The sequence below is a fragment of the Melozone crissalis genome, unplaced genomic scaffold (genome assembly GCF_028551555.1).
Source record: "Melozone crissalis strain CALT ecotype California unplaced genomic scaffold, PUWL_Pcris_2 ptg000101l_1, whole genome shotgun sequence".
Classification (NCBI taxonomy): Eukaryota; Metazoa; Chordata; class Aves; order Passeriformes; family Passerellidae; genus Melozone; species Melozone crissalis.
In genome coordinates, this window is record NW_026535878.1 from 19,102 (window position 1) to 41,462 (window position 22,361).

The 22,361-nt window shown below is 55.0% G+C and overlaps 1 protein-coding gene across 1 annotated transcript in view; it reads left to right on the forward strand.

Moving 5' to 3' along the window:
* PIK3C2B (phosphatidylinositol-4-phosphate 3-kinase catalytic subunit type 2 beta) overlaps nt 1–21,642 on the forward strand; it is a 31,712-nt gene extending 10,070 nt beyond the window's left edge. The window contains exons 6-33 of the mRNA XM_054291628.1: nt 1,689–1,800; nt 1,927–2,006; nt 2,152–2,215; nt 3,057–3,203; nt 5,031–5,064; nt 6,216–6,411; nt 8,871–8,993; nt 10,445–10,612; nt 11,352–11,463; nt 12,576–12,718; nt 13,751–13,939; nt 14,975–15,068; nt 15,153–15,247; nt 15,486–15,666; nt 16,253–16,360; nt 16,441–16,533; nt 17,080–17,209; nt 17,407–17,543; nt 17,637–17,806; nt 18,390–18,546; nt 18,636–18,745; nt 19,876–20,077; nt 20,166–20,290; nt 20,376–20,493; nt 20,692–20,773; nt 21,014–21,120; nt 21,196–21,324; nt 21,408–21,642. Of these exons, the coding sequence (XP_054147603.1) occupies nt 1,689–1,800; nt 1,927–2,006; nt 2,152–2,215; nt 3,057–3,203; nt 5,031–5,064; nt 6,216–6,411; nt 8,871–8,993; nt 10,445–10,612; nt 11,352–11,463; nt 12,576–12,718; nt 13,751–13,939; nt 14,975–15,068; nt 15,153–15,247; nt 15,486–15,666; nt 16,253–16,360; nt 16,441–16,533; nt 17,080–17,209; nt 17,407–17,543; nt 17,637–17,806; nt 18,390–18,546; nt 18,636–18,745; nt 19,876–20,077; nt 20,166–20,290; nt 20,376–20,493; nt 20,692–20,773; nt 21,014–21,120; nt 21,196–21,324; nt 21,408–21,596 (3,595 nt within the window). The 3' untranslated portion in view covers nt 21,597–21,642. The remainder of the gene's footprint in view (nt 1–1,688; nt 1,801–1,926; nt 2,007–2,151; nt 2,216–3,056; nt 3,204–5,030; nt 5,065–6,215; nt 6,412–8,870; nt 8,994–10,444; nt 10,613–11,351; nt 11,464–12,575; nt 12,719–13,750; nt 13,940–14,974; nt 15,069–15,152; nt 15,248–15,485; nt 15,667–16,252; nt 16,361–16,440; nt 16,534–17,079; nt 17,210–17,406; nt 17,544–17,636; nt 17,807–18,389; nt 18,547–18,635; nt 18,746–19,875; nt 20,078–20,165; nt 20,291–20,375; nt 20,494–20,691; nt 20,774–21,013; nt 21,121–21,195; nt 21,325–21,407) is intronic.
* Nucleotides 21,643–22,361: the final 719 nt, after the last annotated feature.

A 22,361-nucleotide genomic window follows, 5' to 3' on the forward strand; every position in this document is an offset into this window, starting at 1 on the left:
TGAACACCCAGGGTTGATCCCAGCGAGCACAGCAGGAGCTTCTCTGCTCCTTTTCCTGCCTCTGGAGCTGCTCCTGCCAAAAGCAGCATTGGGAATGTCTTGGGAATGTTGCTCCTGGCCAGGCTGAGCCCCAAACCCTTGGAAAAGCAGCTGGGAGCTGCCAAAAATGCTTTTTGGAGGAGAATTCTGTAAAAGCCGTGTCAGGGAGCGGAGAATGGATAAATCCCAGCCCTTGATAAATCCCAGCCCTTGATAAATCGCAGCTCCAGAATTCTCCCTGTCATTCTCAGATCCATGGTTCTCCCTGTCATTCCCAGCTCCAGAATTCCCACTGTGATTCCCAGCTCCAGAATTCCCCCTGTCATTCCCAGCTCTAAAATTCCCTCTGTTATTCCCAGATCCAGGGTTCCCCCTCTCACTCCCAGCTCCAGAATTCCCCCTGTCATTCCCAGTTCCAGAATTCCCACTGTCATTCCCAGCTCCAGGGTTTTCCTTGTCACTCCCTGCTCCAGAATTCCCCCTGTCACTTCCAGATCCATGGTTCTCCCTGTCATTCCCTTCTCCAGAATTCCCCTTCTCATTCCCAGTTCCATAATTCCCTCTGTCATTCTCAGATCCATGGTTCCCCCTGTCATTCCCAGCTCCAGAATTCTCCCCGTCATTCCCAGTTCCAGAATTCCCCCTCTCACTCCCAGCTCCAGAATTCCCCCTGTCATTCCCAGCTCCAGAGTTCCCCCTGTCATTCCCAGCTCCAGAATTCTCCCTCTCCCTCCCAGCTCCAGAATTCCTCCCAATCCCGCTCTCAGATCCATGCCCTGCTTCCCACGGATCCCTGGGCAGGTCCTGGCAGGCCGGGCCCGGCTCCGGAGGGGAAGGAGGGAGAACAATTCCTCATTCTCTGAATTTCCTGCTGCCACAAAGGTCCCTGTGCAGGCAGGGCGGCCACCCTGAGCCCCGGCCAAGGCTGCCTGGCTGGGGGATGGCGGGGTGGGGCACCCCAGGTGGGATTTTGGGGCTCTCAGGCAGGATTTTGGGGCTCTCAGGTGGGATTTTGGGGCACCCGGATGGAATTTTGGGGTGTGGGATAAGTGTGCAGAGCTCTCCCTGCACATTTGGCAGACACAAGTTCACCCAGCCCTGCAGGAATTCTGGTTTCACTGTGAACCCCAGCCAAGGCTGCCTGGCCAGGGGATTTTGGGACACCCCAGGCAGGATTTTGGGGCTCTCAGGTGCGATTTTGGGGCACCTAGATGGGATTTTGGGGTGTGGGATGAGCCTGTGGAGCTCTCCCTGCACATTTGGCAGGCACAAATTCACTCAGCCCTGCAGGAAGTCTGGTTTCACTGTGAACCCCAGCCAAGGCTGCCTGGCCAGGGGATTTTGGGGCTTTCAGGCAGGATTTTGGGGCAGCCAGGTGGGATTTTGGGGCGTGGGATGAGCCTGTGGCCCTGTCCCTTCATGCTGGGCAGCCACAAATTCACCCAGCCCTGATGAAAGTTCAGCCTCACTGTGAACCCCAGCCAAGGCTGCCTGGCCAGGGGATTTTGGGGCTCCCAGGTGGGATTTTGGGGCATTCCAGGTGGGATTTAGGGCCTCTCAGGTGGGATTTTGGGATACCCTAGGTGGGATTTTGAGGCTCTCAGGCGGGTTTTGGGGTGTGGGGTGAGCCCATGGCCCTGTCCCCACAGCAAACACGCGCTGGGCAGCCACGAGCACATCCAGCACTGCAGGAAATTCGACATCGACATCCGGCTGCAGCTGCTCCGGAGGAAAGGGGTGCGCAGCGACCTGGCCCGCACGGTGGGTGTCACCAACTGGGACACCGAGGGGTTGGTGTCACCTCCCTGGGACACTGGGGCGTCAGTGTCAGCCCGAGGGGTCGGTGTCACCTCCTCGCAGCCCCGCTCAGCCTCTCTGTGTCCCCAGGCCAGCGATGACCAGAGCCCGTCCACCCTCAACCACCACATCCACCTGCAGGAGCGCCCCATCAAACAGACCATCAGCAGGTAGGGCTGGGGACACAGTGGCACCGTCCCCAGTGCCCACAGGGTGACACGGTGGCACTGTCCCCACTGCCCACCCAGGGGGACGTGGTGGCACTGTCCCCACGTGTCCCCTGGCTGGGGCTGAGCGCTGTCCCCTGGCCCCCAGGCAGGCCCTGAGTCTCCTCTTCGACACCTTCCACAACGAGGTGGACGCGTTCCTGGCAGCCGAGGTGAGGCCAGCGATGGTTTTGGGGGGATTTTGGGGGGTTTTGGGGGTTTGGGGAGGTTTTGAGGGGTTTGGACCCCCTGGGAATGCAGTGGGCAAAGGCTGCTGTGCTGTTCCAGGCTCAGATTGGATCCAGGTAGGAATGCTTGGCTCCTCCCCTGGGCGGAGCATCTCCCCATGGGATGATGGAATTTTATCGGCCATGCAGGGACACTCATTGGCTCATGAACAGAAAATAATTAATAATTAATGACCCATTAACCACAGATATCTCCTGGAGGGAGGATGGAAGAAATAAAGAGATTAATGTAATGTAATGTAATGTAATGTAATGTAATGTAATGTATAGATAGAGGATATAAAGAGATTAAATATAAATATAGATATCAATATAAATATCAATATAAATATCAATATATATAGAGATATAGGCATAGATATAAATATAAATAACTTATAAATATAACTATAAATATAAATAATTTATAAATAAAAATATAAATATACTGTTAGAATATAATACTATATACTATTAAAATATACTATACAATAATATAATATAATGTATAGTATAGTATAATGTAATATAATGTAATGTAATATAATATAATATAATGGTAATGTAATGTAATGTAATGTAATATGAGGTAAAATATAAGTATTATTATAAAAAATGTACTATAAATATATTATAATATGATATAAATATAAGAGCTAAAGAAATAAAGATAACAGCCCCACCTCTAACAGATAACTAGAACTCACACCCCCAGCCACGCCTTGCATTTCCCCCTAATCCCATCTCTCACCCCTGTCCCTGTCCCTGTCCCTGTCCTGTCCCTCAGGGCGATGTCCCCCTGAAGGCCGAGCGGGTGATCCAGTCGGTCATGGCCATCTGCAACGCCCTGGCGGCCGTGGAGTCCCAGGAGATCACGGCTGCCCTCAACCAGATGCCGCCCTGCCCGTCCCGCATGCAGCCCAAAATCCAGAAGGTGAGCCCTGGGGTGTCTTGATTTGGACAGGCAGGTTCTGCTCAGGAAGGCAGGAGCCTCCCCTGAAGCGGAAAATCGTTGGAAATTTTGAATTGAAATTTTGAATTGAAATTGAATTGAAATTTTTTGGATGTCTTGGCTTAGACAGACAGGTTCTGCTGTGGAAGGCAGGAGCCTCCCCTGAAATGGAAAATGCAAACCCCCTCCCTCCAAACTATTATAATTTTAAAATTAAGAGGTTCTCAGGCAAAGATATCGGAATAGGAATAACAATTCTTTATTATCCTGAGCTGGAAGGGGATTTGTGGATGTCTTGGTTTGAACACACAGGTGCCTGCTAAGAAAGGCAGGAAATAGGAAGTGTAAACCCCCTCCCTCCAAATTACTATAATTTTAAAATTATGAGGTTCTCAGGCAAAGATATAGGAATAAGAGTAACAGTTCTTTATTATCCTGAGCTGGAAGGTGATTTGTGGATGTCTTGGTTTGAACAGACAGGTTCTGCTGAGGAAGGCAGGAGCCTCCCCTGAAATGGAAAATGTAAAATCCTTTCCTCCAAATTCTTATAATTTTGAAATTAAGGGGATTTCAGGCAAAGATATGGCAATAGGAATAACAGGTTTTTTATTAGGAAAATTAAAAATACAAATGCAATAGTACAAACAAGGCACTGGAAGGGTCTGACCATGCCCTGCCCCCTGTGTGCCAGGGCGGTGTCCCAGCCCCATCCCATGGGGGCTCAGCCCTCCTGCAGTGCCAGCTGTGGCTCTGCTGCAGCAGGGATCCTGCACAAGGGGGGAGTTTTCCTCTGCAGCTCCAGGGCTGCTGCAGATGGGCCTGGGCTCCCTCTGGCCATGCAGGGCAGCACAAAGCTGCTCCTCTGGCAATGCAGGGCAGCACAAAGCTGCTCCTCTGGGAATGCAGGGCAGCACAAAGCTGCTCCTCTGGCCATGCAGGGCAGCACAAAGCTGCTCCTCTGGCCATGCAGGGCAGCACAAAGCTGCTCCTCTGGCAATGCAGGGCAGCACAAAGCTGCTCCTCTGGCCATGCAGGGCAGCACAAAGCTGCTCCTCTGGCAATGCAGGGCAGCACAAAGCTGCTCCTCTGGGATGCAGGGCAGCACAAAGCTGCTCCTCTGGGAATGCAGGGCAGCACAAAGCTGCTCCTCTGACCATGCAGGGCAGCACAAAGCTGCTCCTCTGGGAATGCAGGGGGCAGAGGCTGCTGGGGTGTCCCAAACCCCAGATTGGATCCAGGTAGGAATGCTTGGCTCCTCCCCTGGCCGGAGCATCTCCCCATGGGATGCTGGGATTGGATCAGCCCTGCAGGGACACTCGCTGGCTCATTAACAGCAGATAATTAATAATTAATGTCCCATTAACAGCAGAGAGCTCCTGGAGGGAGGATTGGTTGTGGAAGAGATAAAGAAAAATGCCCAATGAACAGAAGATAACTGCTCCACCTTTAACAGATCCACACTTATCTTGCAACCCCGGGGGAACTTAGCCAGGAGTGGGAGGAGAAAAGAAAATTGTCACATCTGGCTCTTTTCCCTCCTTTCCACCACGTGGAAAATCCCTCAATAGCCGGGAGCAGCCTGGGTCTGGCAGCCTGAGGTGGTTACGTAAAATCCGCCTTGGCAGCACTTAGGGGTTTCTTCTTTTTTTTTTTTGTGGTTTCTCTCCGTTTTTTTGTGGTTTCTTCTTTTTTTTTTTTTTTTTTTTTTGGTGGTTTCTCTCTTTTTTTTGGTCGTTTCTCAATTTTTTGGTGGTTTCTCAATTTTTTTCGTGTGTGTGTTTCTTTTTTTTTTTCCATTTCCCTCCACAGGATCCAAGTGTTCTGGCCAAGAGGGAAAATCGAGGTATTTCTCTTCTCCTGCTCCCCTTTCTGGGCTCAAGTTCGTGCCATGCTTTTCATCTTCAAACTCCTCCTCCCCCTTCAGTTCTCGAGGCCAAAAAACGGGTTGGAAACCGGTCTGGTTAAAAAAAGAGAAAAAAAAAAAGAGGATTTTGGGGGGTGTTGTTGCTCCTTGTGAGCTCCAAATGGAAAATTTGGAATTCCCCTTACTCCAAATGGGAAGTTTGGAATTCCCCCATCGTTAATTCAACCCTGAGTGGGGGGGGGAAGCAGCGTGGGGGGTCCCAAATCTAGATTTGAGGGATGGATCCCCGAGGTATTGATGGATCCATGAGGGATCGATGGATCCCTGTCCGTGTTTCCCTGAGGGATTGATGGATCCTTGAGGGATTGACGGATCTCAAAGGGATTCATGGATTCCTCATGGATTGATGTATTCATGAACAATCAATGGATCCTTGAGGGATTCATGAATTCCTAAGGGATCAATGGATCCCTTCCCTTGTTTCCCTGAGGGACTGGCTGATCCCTGAGGGATTGATGGATCCCTTAGGGAGTGACAGATGTTTCCCTGAGGGATTGATGGATCCTTGTCTATGGATTGATTGATCCCTGTCCATGTTTCCCTGAGGGATTGATGGATCCCTGTCTATGTTTCCCTGAGAGATTGATAGATCCTTGTCCATGTTTTCCTGAGGGATCGATGAATCCATGAGGGATTGATGGATCCCTATCCATGTTTCCCTGAGGGATTGATGGATCCATGAGGGATTGATGGATCCCTATCCATGTTTCCCTGAGGGACTGACAGATCCCTGAGGGACTGATGGATCCCTGTCCATGTTTCCCTGAGGGATCGATGGATCCATGAGGGATCGATGGATCCCTTTCCATGTTTCCCTGAGGGATTGATGGATCCCTTTCCATGTTTCCCTGAGGGATCGATGAATCCCTGTCCACATTTCCCTGAGGGATCAATGGATCCCTTTCCATGTTTTCCTGAGGGATCGATGCATCCCTTTCCATGTTTCCCTGAGGGATTGATGGATCCCTTTCCATGTTTTCCTGAGGGATTGTTGGATCCCTTTCCATGTTTTCCTGAGGGATTCACGGATCCCCAAGGCACTGACGGATCCCCATCCCCGTCTCCCTCAGAGAAGATCGTGGAGAGCCTCACGGCCGCCATCCTCAACCTGGTGGAGCTCTACTGCAGCACCTTCAACGCCGACTTCCAGACGGCCACGCCCGGGAGCCGCGAGCTGGGCGTGGCGCAGGAGGCGCGGCTGCTCACCTGCCCGCTGGCCTTCACCGTGTACGCCACGCACCGCATCCCCATCACCTGGGCCGCCAGGTAAGGCCTGAACCTGCCACCCATCACATCCCCATCACCTGGGCCGCCAGGTAAGGCCTGAACCTGCCCCCTGCCCTTCACCCCATCACCTGGGCTGCCAGGTAACACCCTCACCTGCCACCCACCGCATCCCCATCACCTGGGCCGCCAGGTAATGCCCCCTCACCTGTCCCCTGCCCTTCACCCCATCACCTGGGCTGCCAGGTAACACCCTCACCTGCCACCCACCGCATCCCCATCACCTGGGCCACCAGGTAACGCCCTCATCTGCCCCCCAGCCTTCACCCCATCACCTGGGCCACCAGGTAAGGTCCTCCTCACCCGGTGCCTTGTTTTGCAAAGCCAGGTGGCTGCTAAGGAAGGCAGGAGCCTCCCCTGGAATGGGAAATGTAAACCCCCCCTCTCCATCTGAATTATTTAGTTTTGAAATTAAAGGGTTCGCAGGTAAAGATGTGGGGATAGGAATAACAGTTCTTTATTAGGCAAATTACAAATACAAATGCAATAGTACAAAAAAAAAACACACCAAAACCAAACCTGACTGAGTCAACAAAAACCAAAATGTTCCTGGGAATGCTGGCACTGGGATGCCCCAAAATCCCACTGTGTGTCTGGGACGCTCCAAAATCCCACAATGTGTCTGGGACACCCCAAAATCCCTCTGTGTTCCCAGCATCGCTGGCACTGGGACACCCAAAAATCCCATCACATTCCTGGGAACACTGGCACTGGGACACCCCAAAATCCCAGCATGTGTTCCTGGGAATGCTGGCATTGGGACACCCCAAAATCCCAGAGCGCGTTCCCAGGAATGCTGGCACTGGGACACCCCAAAATCCCATCACATTCCTGGGAACACTGGCACTGGGACACCCCAAAATCCCAGAATGTGTTCCCAGGATCGCTGGCACTGGGACACCCCAAAATCCCACAGTGTGCCTAGGACACCCCAAAATTCCAGCACACCTGAGAATGTTGGCACTGGGACACCCCAAAATCCCACTGTATGTTCCTGGGAGTGCTGGCACTGGGACACCCCAAAATCCCAGCATATTCCTGGGAACACTGGTACTGGTACACCCCATAATCCCACTATGTGTTCCTGGGAATGCTGGCACTAGGACACCCCAAAATCCCACTGTATTCCGGGCATCGCTGGCACCGGGACACCCCAAAACCCCCGCCGTGTCCCCGGCATCGCTGGCACTGCCATCCAGGGCGCGATGTCGCCGCATCTCGGGCCGGGCTGGCTCATCCCGAGGCCACCCGGGGGAGGTGACAGATGGCCCCGCGCCCCGCGCCAGCGGCGTGGCCCCTTTGTTCCGCTCCTCCGTGCCCGTGCCCGGCGCGGGGGGACCGGGAGGGGACCGGGAGGGGACCGGGGGGTGGCGGCAGCGGCGCCGGCAGAGCCGCCCCGCCGGGGACCCCTCGCCTTTGTCCTTGTCCTTAATGTATTCCCCTTGGTGAGTGGCTCCGAACAAAGCGGCGAGCCTGGGAAATGCCGGCAGCCCCTGACCCCCGCGCCCCGCAGCCCTGCCCGGATTGTCGCAGCCCTGCCCGGATTGTCGCTCGGCACCTGCCACATGGCAGGGCCCCCCCGTGTGCCGGAATGCGCCGTGCCATATGGTGCTGGGGACATCGGGAGGGGGAAATGGCCCCGTTCTGTCCCCGTTCTGTCCCTGTTCTGTCCCCCTTTCCCATCCTCGGGGCAGGATTTAGGGGCTCTGGTGATCCGGGTTTTGCCATCCTCAGAGATGGATTTAGGGGTTCTGGTGGCCCAGGTTAAGCCCCAGCACTCCTTTTCCGTCCTTGGGGCAGGATTTAGATGTTCTGATCATCAGGGTTTTCCCATCCTCAGGGAAGGATTTAGAGTTTCTGATGATTGGGTTTTCCCATCCTTGGGGCAGGATTTAGGGGTTCTGGTGGCCTGGGTAAAGCCCTCCTCTTTCCCATCCTCAGGGCAGGATTTAGGGGCTCTGATGGCCCAGATTAAGCCCCACTCCTTTCCCATCCTTGGGGTAGGATTTAGAGGTTCTGTGATCCAGGTTTTCCCATCTCTGGGGAATGATTTAGGGGCTCTGGTGATCCAGGTAAAGCCTCCTCCCCTTTTCCATCCTCAGGACAGGATTTAGGGCCTCTGATGATCCCGGTGTTCCCATCCTTGGGGAAGGATTTAGGGGTTCTGATGATCCAGGTAAAGCCCCACTCCTTTCCTATCCTCAGAATGGGATTTAGGGTCTCAGGTGGCCCAGATAAAGCCCCACCCATTTTCCATCCTCAAAACAGGATTTAGGGGCTCAGGTGGCCCAGGTAAAGCCCCACCTATTTTCCATCCTTGGGGCAGGATTTAGGGGTTCTGGTGACCCTGGTAAAGCCTCCCCCTCCCCATTTCCCATCCTCAGGGTAGGATTTCGGGGCTCAGGTGGCCCCACATGTCTCATTGGGTGTTTCTCCCGCAGTTACGAAGATTTCTACCTCTCGTGCTCCCTCAGCCACGGCGGGAAGGAGCTGTGCAGCCCCCTGCTCACCAGGAAGGCCCACGTCTACAAATACCTCTTCCACCTCATCATTTGGGACCAGCAGTAAGGCCCCACCCACTCTACCTTCATCACCATCATCCTCCTCTCCTCCTCGCCTTTTTATTTTTTTTGGGCGTTGGAAGTTTTTGTGTCATTGCCCGGAAATAGCAACGCCCGGGAAAGGGGATCTGCTCCCAAAATAGCGCCGGGAGCAGGCGGGGAGGCCGTGCTGATCCTCTGCCATGCCCGGCATCCAGAGTGGCACAGGAGGTGGGGATGGGACGGGATAATTTTAGACGGCGCCGGTGCCCCCAAGGACAGGGACGGCGGCGAGCGCGGCGATCCTGGGGATCCTTCCCAGGGGATCTTTCCCCATCTGTCCTTTCTGCGGGATGTAGCTGCCACCCCCGGGAGCGGCACAGAGGAATCCCAGCCCCGGGGGTCCCTCCTGGGTTGTGGGGCAAGGTCAGTGCCCGGCGGGGCTCCCCATGGAGGGTCCTGGCTCTGCGTGGGGCACAGAGGGCAGCCGGGGTTCCCGGAGCTCCAGCTGGGTGTGCCCAGACCTGCGGGGTGGCTGGGACTTCAGGGACTTCAGGGGTTTCAGGGACTTCCCGGGATTTTAGGGACTTCCAGGGACTTCCAAGGACACCCCGGTGCCCACAGGAAAGGCGGCTGTAGGGCCGTGCTCTCCTGGGGCATCCCAAGGAGGGGACTGGGAGAGGCAGTCCCTGGCACCCTGAGCCCGTCTCTGGCACCCTGAGCCTGTCCCTGGCACCCTGATCTCATCCCCACCACCCAGAGCCCATCCCCTGCACCCTGAGCCTGTTCCCTGCACCCCAGTCCATCTCTGGCACCCTGAGCTGGTCCCCGACACCCTGAGCCTGTCCCTGGCACCTTGAGTCTGTGCCCAGCGCCCTGAGCCCATCCCCTGCACCCCAAGCCCATCCCCTGCACCCTGAGCCCATCCCTGGCACCCTGAGCTGGGCCCTGGCACCCTGAGCCCATCCCCACAACCCTGAGCCCATCCCCACAACCCTGAGCCCATCCCTGGCACCCTGAGCTGATCCCTGGCATCCTGAGCCCATCCCTGGCATCCTGAGCTGGGCCCTGGCACCCTGAGCCCACCCCCACAACCCTGAGCCCATCCCCACAACCCTGAGCTGATCCCTGGCATCCTGAGCCCATCCCTGGCACCCTGAGCTGGTCCCTGGCACCCTGAGTCCATCCCCTGCATCCTGAGCCCATCCCTGGCACCTTGAGCTGGTCCCTGGCACCCTGAGCCCATCTCTAGCACTCTGAGCTCATCCCCTGCACCCTGAGCCAGTTCCTGGCACCCTGAACCCATCCCTGATACCCTGAACCCATCCCTGGCACCCCAAGCCCATCCCCACCACCCTGAGCCCATTCCTGGCACCCCAAGTCCATCCCTGGCACCCCGAGCCCATCCCAGCCCATCCCTGGTACCCTGAGCCCATCCCTGGTACCCTGATCTCATCCTCCCCTCTCTCCTGCAGGATTTGCTTCCCGGTGCAGGTGAACCGGCTGCCCCGGGAGACCCTGCTCAGTGTCACCCTGTTCGCCGTGCCCGTGCCACCCCCGGGCGGCTCCTGTGACACCAACAAACAGCGGCGCGTCCCCGAGGCCCTGGGCTGGGTCACCACCCCCCTCTTCAACTTCAGGCAGTACGTGGGGTGTGCTGGGCATCCCTGGGGGCACAGGAGGGTCCCCAGAGCATTGGGGTCCCCAGTGCCATGGGCACAGGGCTGGGCTGGCATCCCTGGGGGGCACAGGAGGGTACCCAGTGCCGTGGGGTCCCCAGAACCTCGAGGTGGGTGACCCAGTACTGTGGGGTGCCCTGGGCACAATGAATGGCTGGGCTGGCATCCCTTGGGAAGATAGGAGGGTCCCCAGCATTTTAGGGTTCCCAAAACCCTGGAGTCTCCAGTGCCATGGGGTCCCCAAAACCCTGGGCACAGGGAGGGACTGGGCTGGCATCCCTGGGTGGCACAGGAGAGTCCCCAGCATTTTGAGGTCCTCAGAACCTCAGGGTCCCCAGTGCCATGGGATCCCAGAACCTTGGGGTCCCCAGTACTTGGGGTCCCCTGGGCATGGTGAGTGGCTGAGCTGGCATTCCTGAGGGGCACAGGAGGGTCCCCAGAACCTCGAGGTCCCCAGAACATTGGGATTCCCAGAACCTTGGGGTCTCCAGTGCTCTGGGGTCCCCTGGGCATGGTGAGTGGCTGGGCTGGCATCCCTGGGGAAGGTCCCCAGTGCCATGGGATCCCCAAAAACCTCAGTGTCCCCAGCACCTTGGCGGTCCCCAGTGCCATGGTGTCCCCAGTACCTCAGCTCAGCACCAGCAGCGGTGCCACCCCCGTGCCCAGCAGAGTGCCCCCCCAGTGCCACCCTTGGTCCCCCCAGGGTCCTGACCTGCGGGCGGAAGCTCCTGGGCCTGTGGCCGGCCACCCAGGACAACTCCAGGGCCAGGTCCAGCGCCCCGAACTTCAACCAGCCCGACAGCGTCATCCTGCAGGTACGTGCTGGGGCACAGAGCCCCCCAAAAACCCCTCTGGGGGTCCCCTTGTCAGCATTCAGAAACAATCACAGAATGATCTTGTGCAGGTGCTTTTATTGAAAAGCTCTGGGTGTCAGGGGTACCAACCCAAATCTGACTCCAACATGGGCTCGGGATGAACATGTTTTTATATTTTATCATTATATAACTTTCATGTTAATTATTAAACTTATATTGTTCTGTTGTGTACATTGATTTCATTCAAGCATGGGCTCCTCGTGACCCCCCTGAAACTTCTAACATAGTTTCTCATGATTGTTCCTACAATTAAACAGTAATTATATTTATTATATTATAATAGAATAAATTATAATAGAATAAATATTTATTGTATTTATTATATTATAATATTAATTATAATTATATTTAATTACTAAAAATCATCACATCTAACAATTATATCATTTATCATATACTACTTACACAAGTGCAATTATTAATTATTAAACTTATGTTGTTCTATTGTATACATAGATTTCATTCAAGCACAGGCTCCTCGTGGCCCCCCTCAAACTTCTAAGATAGTTCCTCATTATTCTTCCTATGATTAAACAACAATTATATTTATTATATTATAGTATAATAAATTATAATATAATGACTATTTATTCTTTTTATTATATTATAATATCATAATTATAATTATAATATAATAATACAATATTATAACATTATAATATAACATTATAATATAATATTATAATATAATAATATTATATAATACTAATATAATATAATAATATATTAAATTATATTTCTTTATAATTAAATATAATTATATTTATTAAATTATAATATTATTATAATTATAATTATATTTAATTACTAAACAATCATCGCATCTAACAATTATGTAATTTATCATATTCTGCATACACAGGTGCAATTTCACATGATGTGACAAACACAAAGCCTAACATTTTCAGAGTCTATTTAACATTTTTTTAACATTTTCAGAGCCTATTTTTAACATTTTTCCCCACTAAGTCTGGCTTCTTTCTAATTCCCCGAATTTTATGAAATTTCTTAAAACCCTTTACCACCACCCTCACCCTCTGCCTCTGCCCCAGATCGATTTCCCCACCTCGGCCTTCGAGGTGAAGTTCACCAGCCCGCCCGCGGCCGAGCCCAGCCCCAGCTACGACTTCGGCAGCCTGGGGGAGGAGGATCAGCGCCAGCTGCGGGAGGCCATGCAGAAAAAATCCCTTTATTGGTAAATAAACATGGGGGGGGACAGTGGTGACACCCCTCAGCACGCACAGGGGTGTCCCTCCCTGGGCGGGAGGCCATGCAGAAAAAATCCCTTTATTGGTAAATAAACCTGAGGGGACACTGGTGACACCCCTCAGCACGCACAGGGGTGTCCCTCCCTCCAGGGATGGGGATTTTGGAGCTGGGGGTTCTGCCCTCGCTGTTGTCCCCTCCGTGGGGACAGCTGATGGTGTCGTGGCCAGGCTGGCACTGTCAGAGCTGCCCCAGGGGATCGGGTGTCAGCAGCTGCCCAAAGGACAGCAGGGCTGGCTCGGGGGTCCTTGGGCATGGGGACAGGCAGGGACAGCTCAGTCCCCCCTGGGCAGGGTGACAGCTCAGTCCCCCCATGGCATGGGGACAGGCAGGGACAGCTCAGTCCCCCCAGGCAGGGTGACAGCTCAGTCCCCCCATGGCATGGGGACAGGCAGGGACAGCTCAGTCCCCCCGGGCAGGGTGACAGCTCAGTCCCCCCATGGCATGGGGACAGGCAGGGACAGCTCAGTCCCCCCGGGCAGGGTGACAGCTCAGTCCCCCCATGGCATGGGGACAGGCAGGGACAGCTCAGTCCCCCCAGGCAGGGGATGCCTCCTCCCAGTCCTGCCAGCCCCCTTCTCTCCATGCACAGTGGGGCACAGAGATGCCACCTCCCCAACCTCCTTCATGTTTTGGGGTCACAGGGATGCCACCTCCCAATCCTGCCAGCCCCCTTTAATCCATGCACAGTGCAGCAGAGGGATGCCACTTCCCTTACCTTCCAGCCCCATCCCATCCACGTGTTATGGGGGTCACAGGGATGCCACCTCCTCACCCTCCCACACGTTTTGGGGTCACAGGAATGTCACCTCCTCACCCTCCCACACATTTTGGGGTCACAGGAATGTCACCTCCTCACCCTCCCACACATTTTGGGGTCACAGGGATGCCACCTCCTCCCCCTCACCCCCCCGACACCGCCCCTGCCCCTCAGGCTGACGCTGTCCCCGTGTCCCCCCAGGCTGACGGACGCGGACCGGCAGCGGCTGTGGGAGAAGCGCTGCCACTGCCACGCGTCCCCCGGCGCGCTGCCCATGCTGCTGGCCAGTGCCCCCGGCTGGGACTGGGGCTGCCTGCCCGACATCTACGCCCTGCTCAGCCAGTGGAGCTCCATGAGCCACCAGGACGCCCTGGGGCTGCTGCACGCCACGTAAGGGGGCTGTGGGGACACTCAGTGCCATGTGGCGGTGGCAGGAGGCGTCCCCTGTCCTAGTGAATGGATGTTGTGATGGTTTGTTGGGGTGATCTCAGGGTGCAAAATACCGACACGGTACAAGGGGGTTTGCAGTAATAATCAAAATAAATGCAGCTTTATTGAGTGACCACAGCAAAATGTGATAGAGGGGTTAAGGGAGAGAAAAAGATAAAGAGAGAAAAGAGAGAAAGAGGGGGATAGAGCTACCAAACATAGAGACAAAATCCTTTGGTCCAGTCCACTCGAGGATCCACCTGTTACGTCGGGGAGATCTCAAAATCTCGAGCAAACTCAGAGGTTTTTATTATGATAACTCTAGTGGAAATTGTGATGGGGGGGAACAGATACAAGAAGGAATACATGTAACAGGTAGTCCATGTTCTCAGCAGTAAACAAGAGCCATTGTTTTTGTGTCCAGTGGTCACACCTGCAGGCAAACATCTGGCTTTGGTCAGCTTTGGTCCCCCATACACCTCCCCCGGGCTGGGGGTTCCATGTCTCAGTCCTTGGGAAGAGCAGAGGGGCCTTTGCACATGGGGGTTCCGTGTCTCAGTCCTTGATGGAGAGGAGCTTTTTCACATGGAGGTTCCATGTCTCAGTCCTTGATGGAGAGGCTCCTTCCATCTCAGTCTGTCTGTTATGGTGGTTGTAAAACAGGTGAGGGTCTTCTGTGGGAGACCACCTGAAACTCAGGAGAAGTCCAGCCAGGCCGAGAGGTGGGACAGCTCCCAAGGCTGTTGTTGCACAAAGGGCACGGTGCCCCCTTAGCATGCAGCACACACACCTGTGAAAACAATAACTCAGCATTGCTCTCAGATCTCAGGGCCTTGTTGGCGTGTGTGACTTTCTCCTTCAGAGCCAGAGATTCTAGATGGGGGGGGTCTTCTCTTCAGTGGTCCCCAAATGACGATCGTGAGGCAGATGAGGGAAAATTCAGACAGACTCTCACAGGAGGGCACTGTCACCCCATGGAACGTGTCCTGGCCGCAGGTTCCCCGACCAGGAGGTGAGGAGGACAGCCGTGCAGTGGATTGACTCCATCTCGGACACGGAGCTGCTGGATTACCTGCCCCAGCTGGTGCAGGTGTGTGGTGGCACCGGGATGTGCCATGGGGTGCCCGCCGGTGCCACCGTGCCCCTGTGACACTGTGACACTGTCCCTGTGCAGGCCCTGAAGTACGAGTGCTACCTGGACAGCCCCCTGGTGCGCTTCCTCATGAAGAGGGCCATCTGTGACCTGAAGATCACACACTACTTCTTCTGGTGGGTTTGGGGGGCTCTGGGGGCACCCTGAGGCCGGCCTGACCCTGAGTGTCCCCAAGCTGGGTGGGACCCTGAGCCTGGCCTGACCTCATGGGTCCCCAAACCAGAGCAGTCACTGAGGCTGGCCTGGCCCCAAATGTCCCCAAACCAGAGGGGCACCTTGAGCCTGGCCTGACCCCATGCGTCCCCAAGCCGAGGGCCACCCCGAGCCTGGCGTGACCCCTTGTGTCCCCAGCAGGCTGCTGAAGGACGGCCTCAAGGACTCGCAGTTCAGCATCCGGTACCAGTACCTGCTGGCAGCGCTGCTGTGCTGCTGCGGGAAGGGGCTGCGCGAGGAGTTTGACCGGCAGTGCCTGTTGGTCAGCACGCTGGCCAGGCTGGCACAGCAGGTCCGGGACGCCGCCCCATCCGCCCGCCAGGTGGGTGCTGGGTGCTGGCAGGGGTGCCAGGGTGCTGGGAGGGGTGCAGGGGGTGCAGGGTGCCAGCCCCTGTCCCACAACTTGTCCCCCCTCCTGTCCCATGCCCGCCTTGTCCCATCACGGTCCTACCCTATCCCGTGTGCACCCTGGGTTTTGCCTGCTATATTCCGTGCATACTCCGTCCCATGCTGACCCCTTCCCATGGCCATGCCTCTCTATCCTGTTTCTATCCCATGGTCACCCTGTTCCTTGCCCGTCCCATCCCATCCTCCCCCTGTCCATGCCTGCCCTATCCCATGGTCTCTGTATCCCTTGCCCACCCCATTCCATTTCCATCCCATCGCACCCTGTCCCATGCCCATCCTCCCCATCCCATTCCCACCTTGTTCCTTGCCCATCCCACCTCACCCCATTCCCATGGATCCCATCCCATTCCCACCCCACTCCAATAGATCCCATTCCATCCCATTCTCATGGATCCCATCCCCACCTCATTCCTATGGATCCCACCCCATTCCCATGGATCCCACCCCATTTCCACGGATCCCTCCCCCTTCCCACGGATCCCACTTGTTCCCGCCCCCAGGCCATCCTGCGCGAGGGCCTGGAGGACGTGGCGCAGTTCTTCAAGGCCCACGGCTCATGCCGGCTCCCGCTCAGCCCCAGCCTGCTGGTCAAGGGCATCGTGCCCCGGGTGAGTGCCAGCCCATCCCAGGGGGCTCGGGGGGCTCCCCTGCCCGCCCCCGGCTCGCCCTGACCTCCTTCCCATGGCAGGACTGCTCGTACTTCAACTCCAACGCCGTCCCGCTGAAGCTCTCCTTCCAGAACGTCGATCCGCTCGGGGAGAACATCCGCGTCATCTTCAAGGTCAGCCCGGCGCCTTTGGGAGTGCCCAAATCCTGGCACAGCCCTCTGAAAATCCCCCTGCTCCAGGCTCTGAGGGCTCTGGTGGCTCTGATGGTTCTCCCCTGGCTCTGATGGCTCTGGTGGCTTTGGTGGCCCTGATGGTTCTCCCTTGGCCCTGATGGTTCTCTCTTGGCCCTGATGGTTCTCCCCTGGCTCTGATGGCTCTCCAGTGGCTCTGGTGGCTTTTCCCCTGGCCCTGATGGTTTTCCCCTGGCTCTGAGGGCTTTGATGCCTCTGGTGACTCCTCTCTGGCTCTGATGGTTCTCCCCTGGCTCTGATGGCTCTGATGGCTCTGGTGGCTTTGGTGGCTGTGACGGTTCTCCCCTGGCTCTGATGGCTTTGGTGGCTTTGGTGGCCCTGATGATTCTCCCCTGGCTCTGATGACTCTGGTGGCTCCTCCCCTGGCTCTGATGGTTTTCCCCTGGCTCTGGTGGCCCTGATGGCTCTCCCCTGGCCCTGATGGTTCTCCTTTGGCCCTGATGGCTCTGGTGGCTCTTCCCCCGGCAGTGTGGCGATGACCTGCGGCAGGACATGCTGACGCTGCAGATGATCCGCATCATGAACAAGATCTGGGTGCAGGAGGGGCTGGACATGCGCATGGTCATCTTCCGCTGCTTCTCCACCGGCCGTGGGCGAGGTGAGACGGAGTTTGGGTGTCCCCAGAGGTCCCCGGTGGGGCTGGGGGTGGCCCAGGACATCCTGGGGTCTGATGCCACCAGCCCATCCCTGTCACGCAGTCGTGACGGGTGAGGAGCAGTTGGGTTGGTGACAGAGGGGGTCAGGATCGTGGTTCTTGGGGCTGGAAGGGTCTCACCCCGCTGTCCCACCTGCCAGGCATGGTGGAGATGATCCCCAACGCCGAGACCCTGCGGAAGATCCAGGTGGAGCACGGCGTGACCGGCTCCTTCAAGGACCGGCCGCTGGCGGACTGGCTGCAGAAACACAACCCCGAGGAGGATGAGTACGAGAAGGTGAGGAAGAATCCTTACTCCTCGTGTCCCCCATTCTGGGGACCTGCCCCTTGCTTCCATCCTTTCTCCATGTCCTTCCCGCCTTCCTCACAGGCCGTGGAAAACTTCATCTACTCCTGCGCCGGCTGCTGCGTGGCCACCTACGTGCTGGGCATCTGCGACAGGCACAACGACAACATCATGCTCAAGACCACGGGCCACATGTTCCACATTGATTTCGGCCGGTTCCTGGGCCACGCCCAGATGTTCGGCAACATCAAGAGGTGAGAGAGGCCCCTGGGACCTCCTGCCCTCATTCCCGGCCGAGGGGGAAGCTCCCTGTCCTTGTCCTGGTGGTGGGTGACCTCTCCTTCTTCATATCCTTGTGGTGGGTGACCTCACCTTCATGTCCTGGTGGTGGGTGACCTCTCCCTCTCCTTGTCCTGGTGGTGGATGACCTTGCCTTCATATCCTTGTGGTGGGTGACCTCTCCTTCATGTCCTTGTGGTGGGTGACCTTTCCTTCTTCATGTCCTGGTGGTGGGTGACCTCTCCCTGTCATCCCAGTGGTGGCCACAGTGACCTCTCCTTTTCCTTGTCCTGGTGGGAGGTGACCTCCTTGTGTCCTTGTCCTGGTGGTGGGTGACCTCTCCCTCTCCTCATCCTGGTGATCAGTGACCTCTCCCTGTCCTTGTCATGGTGATCAGTGGCCTCTCCCTCTCCATGTCCTGTCCATAGACTTCTCCCTCTCCTCGTCATGGTGATCAGTGACCTCCTCCCCTCCATGTCCTGGCAGTGGGTGACCTCTCCCTGTTCTCATCCTGCCCCCCACCCCTGCTCACTTTGTCCCTCCTGTCCCCCGACACAGGGACCGTGCGCCGTTTGTCTTCACCTCGGACATGGCGTATGTCATCAACGGCGGGGACAAGCCCTCCAGCCGCTTCCACGACTTCGTGGACCTGTGCTGCCAGGCCTACAACCTGATCCGCAAGCACACCCACCTCTTCCTCAACCTGCTGGGGCTGGTGAGAGCCGGGGAGAGCCACAAAATTCCCCTCAGTGTGGCACGGGGGGGTCCCTTTGTCCCCTTGCTCACCCCTGCCCTCCCTGCCAGATGCTGTCCTGCGGCATCCCCGAGCTCTCCGACCTGGAGGACCTCAAGTACGTCTACGACGCGCTGAGGCCGCAGGACTCTGATGCTGATGCCACCACCTACTTCACCAGGTAGGGGACACCAGAGTGGGTGACACAGGAGCAGCTGGAGGCTCCCTGGGACAGTGGTATCACAGATGTGTTTTATAAAAAATCCTTTCCTTAGGATTGTTTCTCCTGAGAAGCTGAGAGGCCTCAGGAACAAAATGTAAACAATGGTTATCTGCTGCTGTGGGATGCAACAGGTGCATCTGTGATTGGTCTCATGTTGGTTGTTTCTAATTAATGGCCAATCACAGTCAGCTGGCTGGGACTCTCTGAGAGTCAGGAGTTTTTGTTATTCAATCCGTTTTTTTCCTTTGCTTGATTCTGATGAAATCCTTTCTTCTATTCTTTTAGTATATATTTTAGATTATATAAATATACTACATGTAATATAATATAATATAATATAATATAATATAATACATTATTATATATCATTATATATAATATATAATATTATATATCGTTACATATAAAATATATTATATGTAGTATTATATATTGTATATTATATATTATATATTATATATTATATATTATATATTATATATTATATATTATACATTATACATTATATGTTATATCTATTACTATAAATATTATTATTAATATATATTTAAACAAATATAGTATATATTATATACATAGATAATATAAATATACTATATTTTTAATATAATGTATATAATCAAATAATAAATCAAGCCTTCTGAAACATGGAGTCAGATCTTCGTCTCTCCCCTTTTCCTGGGACTCCTGTGAACACCTTCTGTTGAAATCCTTTCTTCTATTCTTTTAGTATAGATTTTATATTATATAAATATATTATATATAATATAATATATATTAATATATTATATTTATATGACATCATATAATATACATAATATCTATTATTATATATTATTACATATATAGTGTATGTTATTACATATAATACATAATATCTATTATTATATATGATTATTAATATATATTTAAAAATATATAATATGTATTATATAAATATATAATATAAAGATATTATATTTTTTATATATATATATATATATAATAAAATAATAACATGGATTAAGATCCTCATCTCTCCCCTCTTCCTGGGACTCCTGTGAACGCCACCCCACGGTGGCACTGAGCGGGCGGTGGCCTCGTTGCAGGTTGATCGAGTCCAGCCTGGGCAGCGTGGCCACCAAGCTCAACTTCTTCATCCACAACCTGGCGCAGATGAAGTTCACGGGCTCGGAGGCGCGGCCCACGCTGTCCTTCGCGCCGCGCACGCACACCCTCAAAACGTCCGGCCGGATCCGCGACGTCTTCCTGTGCCGCCACGAGAGGGTCTTCAACCCCAGCAAGGGCTACGTGAGTGGGGACAGCTGGGGACAGGCCCAGGTTGGCTTCGGGGTGCCCCAGCTCCTCCATCCCACGTCATGTCCTCTCCTCTTTGCAGACCTACGTGGTGAAGGTGCAGAGGGACAGCCCCGGCGATGTCACCTTCGTGCAGCGCACCTTCGAGGAGTTCCAGGAGCTGCACAACAAACTGCGCCTCCTCTTCCCCTCCTCGCTGCTGCCCAGGTAGCCCTGAAGCCCCTCAGGACCTCCAGGGACTCCCCCAAACCCCCCGGGACCCCGCTGAGTGTCCGTCTGTCCGTCCCCGCAGCTTCCCCAGCAGGTTCGTCATCGGGCGCTCGCGGGGCGAGGCGGTGGCCGAGCGGCGCAAGGAGGAGCTCAACGGCTACATCTGGCACCTGATCCACGCCGCCCCCGAGGTGGCAGAGGTGGGGACACGGGGTGGGGGCTGTGGGGAGGTGGGGACAGCGCCAGGGCCACCAGCGAGGTGGGGAAACGCTTGGGGACAACACAGCTGGTAGAGCATCGATGTGTGCACCATGTAGAGCATTGGCGCACGCCATGGTTTTGAATGGCAGGGTTGTTGTCACTGCTGTCACCACTAATGTCACCTCCTGACCCTGCAGTGTGACCTCATCTACACCTTCTTCCACCCCCTGCCCCGGGATGAGAAGGCGGCTGGAACCAACCCGACCCCAAAGCCGGCAGGTGGGGAAGGTGCGATTTTTGGCGGCTGACTTTGTGGGGTGATTTTTGGCGGCTGATTTTGGAGGGTGATTTTGGGGGTCATTTTTAGGGGATGATTTTTAGGGGATGATTTTGGGGGGTGATTTTGGGGGGTGATTTTGGGGGGCGATTTTGGGGGGCGATTTCTGGGGGGCGATTTTGGGGCCTGATGGCAGGGGGTGACATCAGGGGTGTCCCATCCCTCCTGTCCCCCCTCTCCAGACGCCACGTGGGCTCGATCCCTGGGCAAGGTCGGCGGCGAGGTGAAACTCTCCATCTCCTACAAGAACAACAAGCTCTTCATCATGGTGATGCACATCCGAGGGCTGGTAGGACCCACGGGAGCGGGCTTGGGGGGCTGTCCCCTCCATGTGCTCACGGCATGTCCCCAATCTTCCCCACAGCCACCCCTGCAGGACGGCAACGACCCCGACCCCTACGTCAAGACCTACCTTCTGCCCGACCCCCAAAAAACCACCAAGAGGAAAACCAAAGTGGCGCGAAAAACCTGCAACCCCACCTACAACGAGATGGTAGGAGAAGGGACAGGGACGGATTTGGGGCGTCCCCACGGGTGGCCGTGGCTGAGAGGGTTTGTCCCCGTTGTGTCCCACAGCTGGTGTACGACGGGATCCCCCGGGGGGACCTGGAGCAGCGGGAGCTGCGGCTGAGCGTGCTGAGCGAGGAAGGATTTTGGGAGAACATCCTGCTGGGGGAGGTTGGGATTCGCCTCCGCGACCTGGACCTGGCCCAGGAGAAGATGGGCTGGTTCGCCCTGGGCTCCCGCGGCCACGGCACCCTCTGAGTCCCCAAAAAGTGGCTTCTTTTTTTAAGTTTACCTTGTGTCAAGGGAGCAAACGCGGGGAGGGTGGGGCGTGGGGGCGGTTCGTGGGGTTATTTCTTCCTTTGGGATATGCGTATTTTAATTTTTGTAATAACGAGTAGCGTGAGCACCGGGGCGGAGGGGATGGGGAGGGTTGGGGGGTGTGTGGGCCCCTCCCCACCTCAGGAACTGGGCAATTCCCACCGCGGGGAATTCGCTCCCAAAGGAGAGCGGCGTGGCGAGTTGCCTGTCCCGTTGCTGTCCCCGTGCACTGGGGACATCTGTGTCCTTCCCGCCTGCCACCCGGCCCCCGGTGCGGGCTTGGTGCCTGTGGTGCTTTGTTTACAGCGACAGCTCCGTAAACGGACGAAATGTTTCTCAGGATCGAGAATAATTAACTTTAACCTTTATATTAAAAGTTTTAAATATTGGATCTGCTGGCTGTTGGGGTGTGGGGGGTGGTCTGGCTTCTCGAGGGTGGGGGAGTTGGGAATGGAACATGGGAATGGGATCAAAAAAGGGGATGAAAGGAGGGGTGGCACATCTGCCCCTCTGCCTGCACATCTGGGCACACATCTGCCCACCGCACCCTGCAGAACGCCGAGCCCTGGTGGTCTGGGGTCTGCCTCCCTCAACCCCCATCATCCTCCAGCTGCTTTCTCAGTGCCCCCCTCACCCAGCGCTGTCCCTGAGGCTCACAGAGTGTCCCCAAAGTGTCCCCAAGGTGTCCCCAAATTGTCCCCTGAC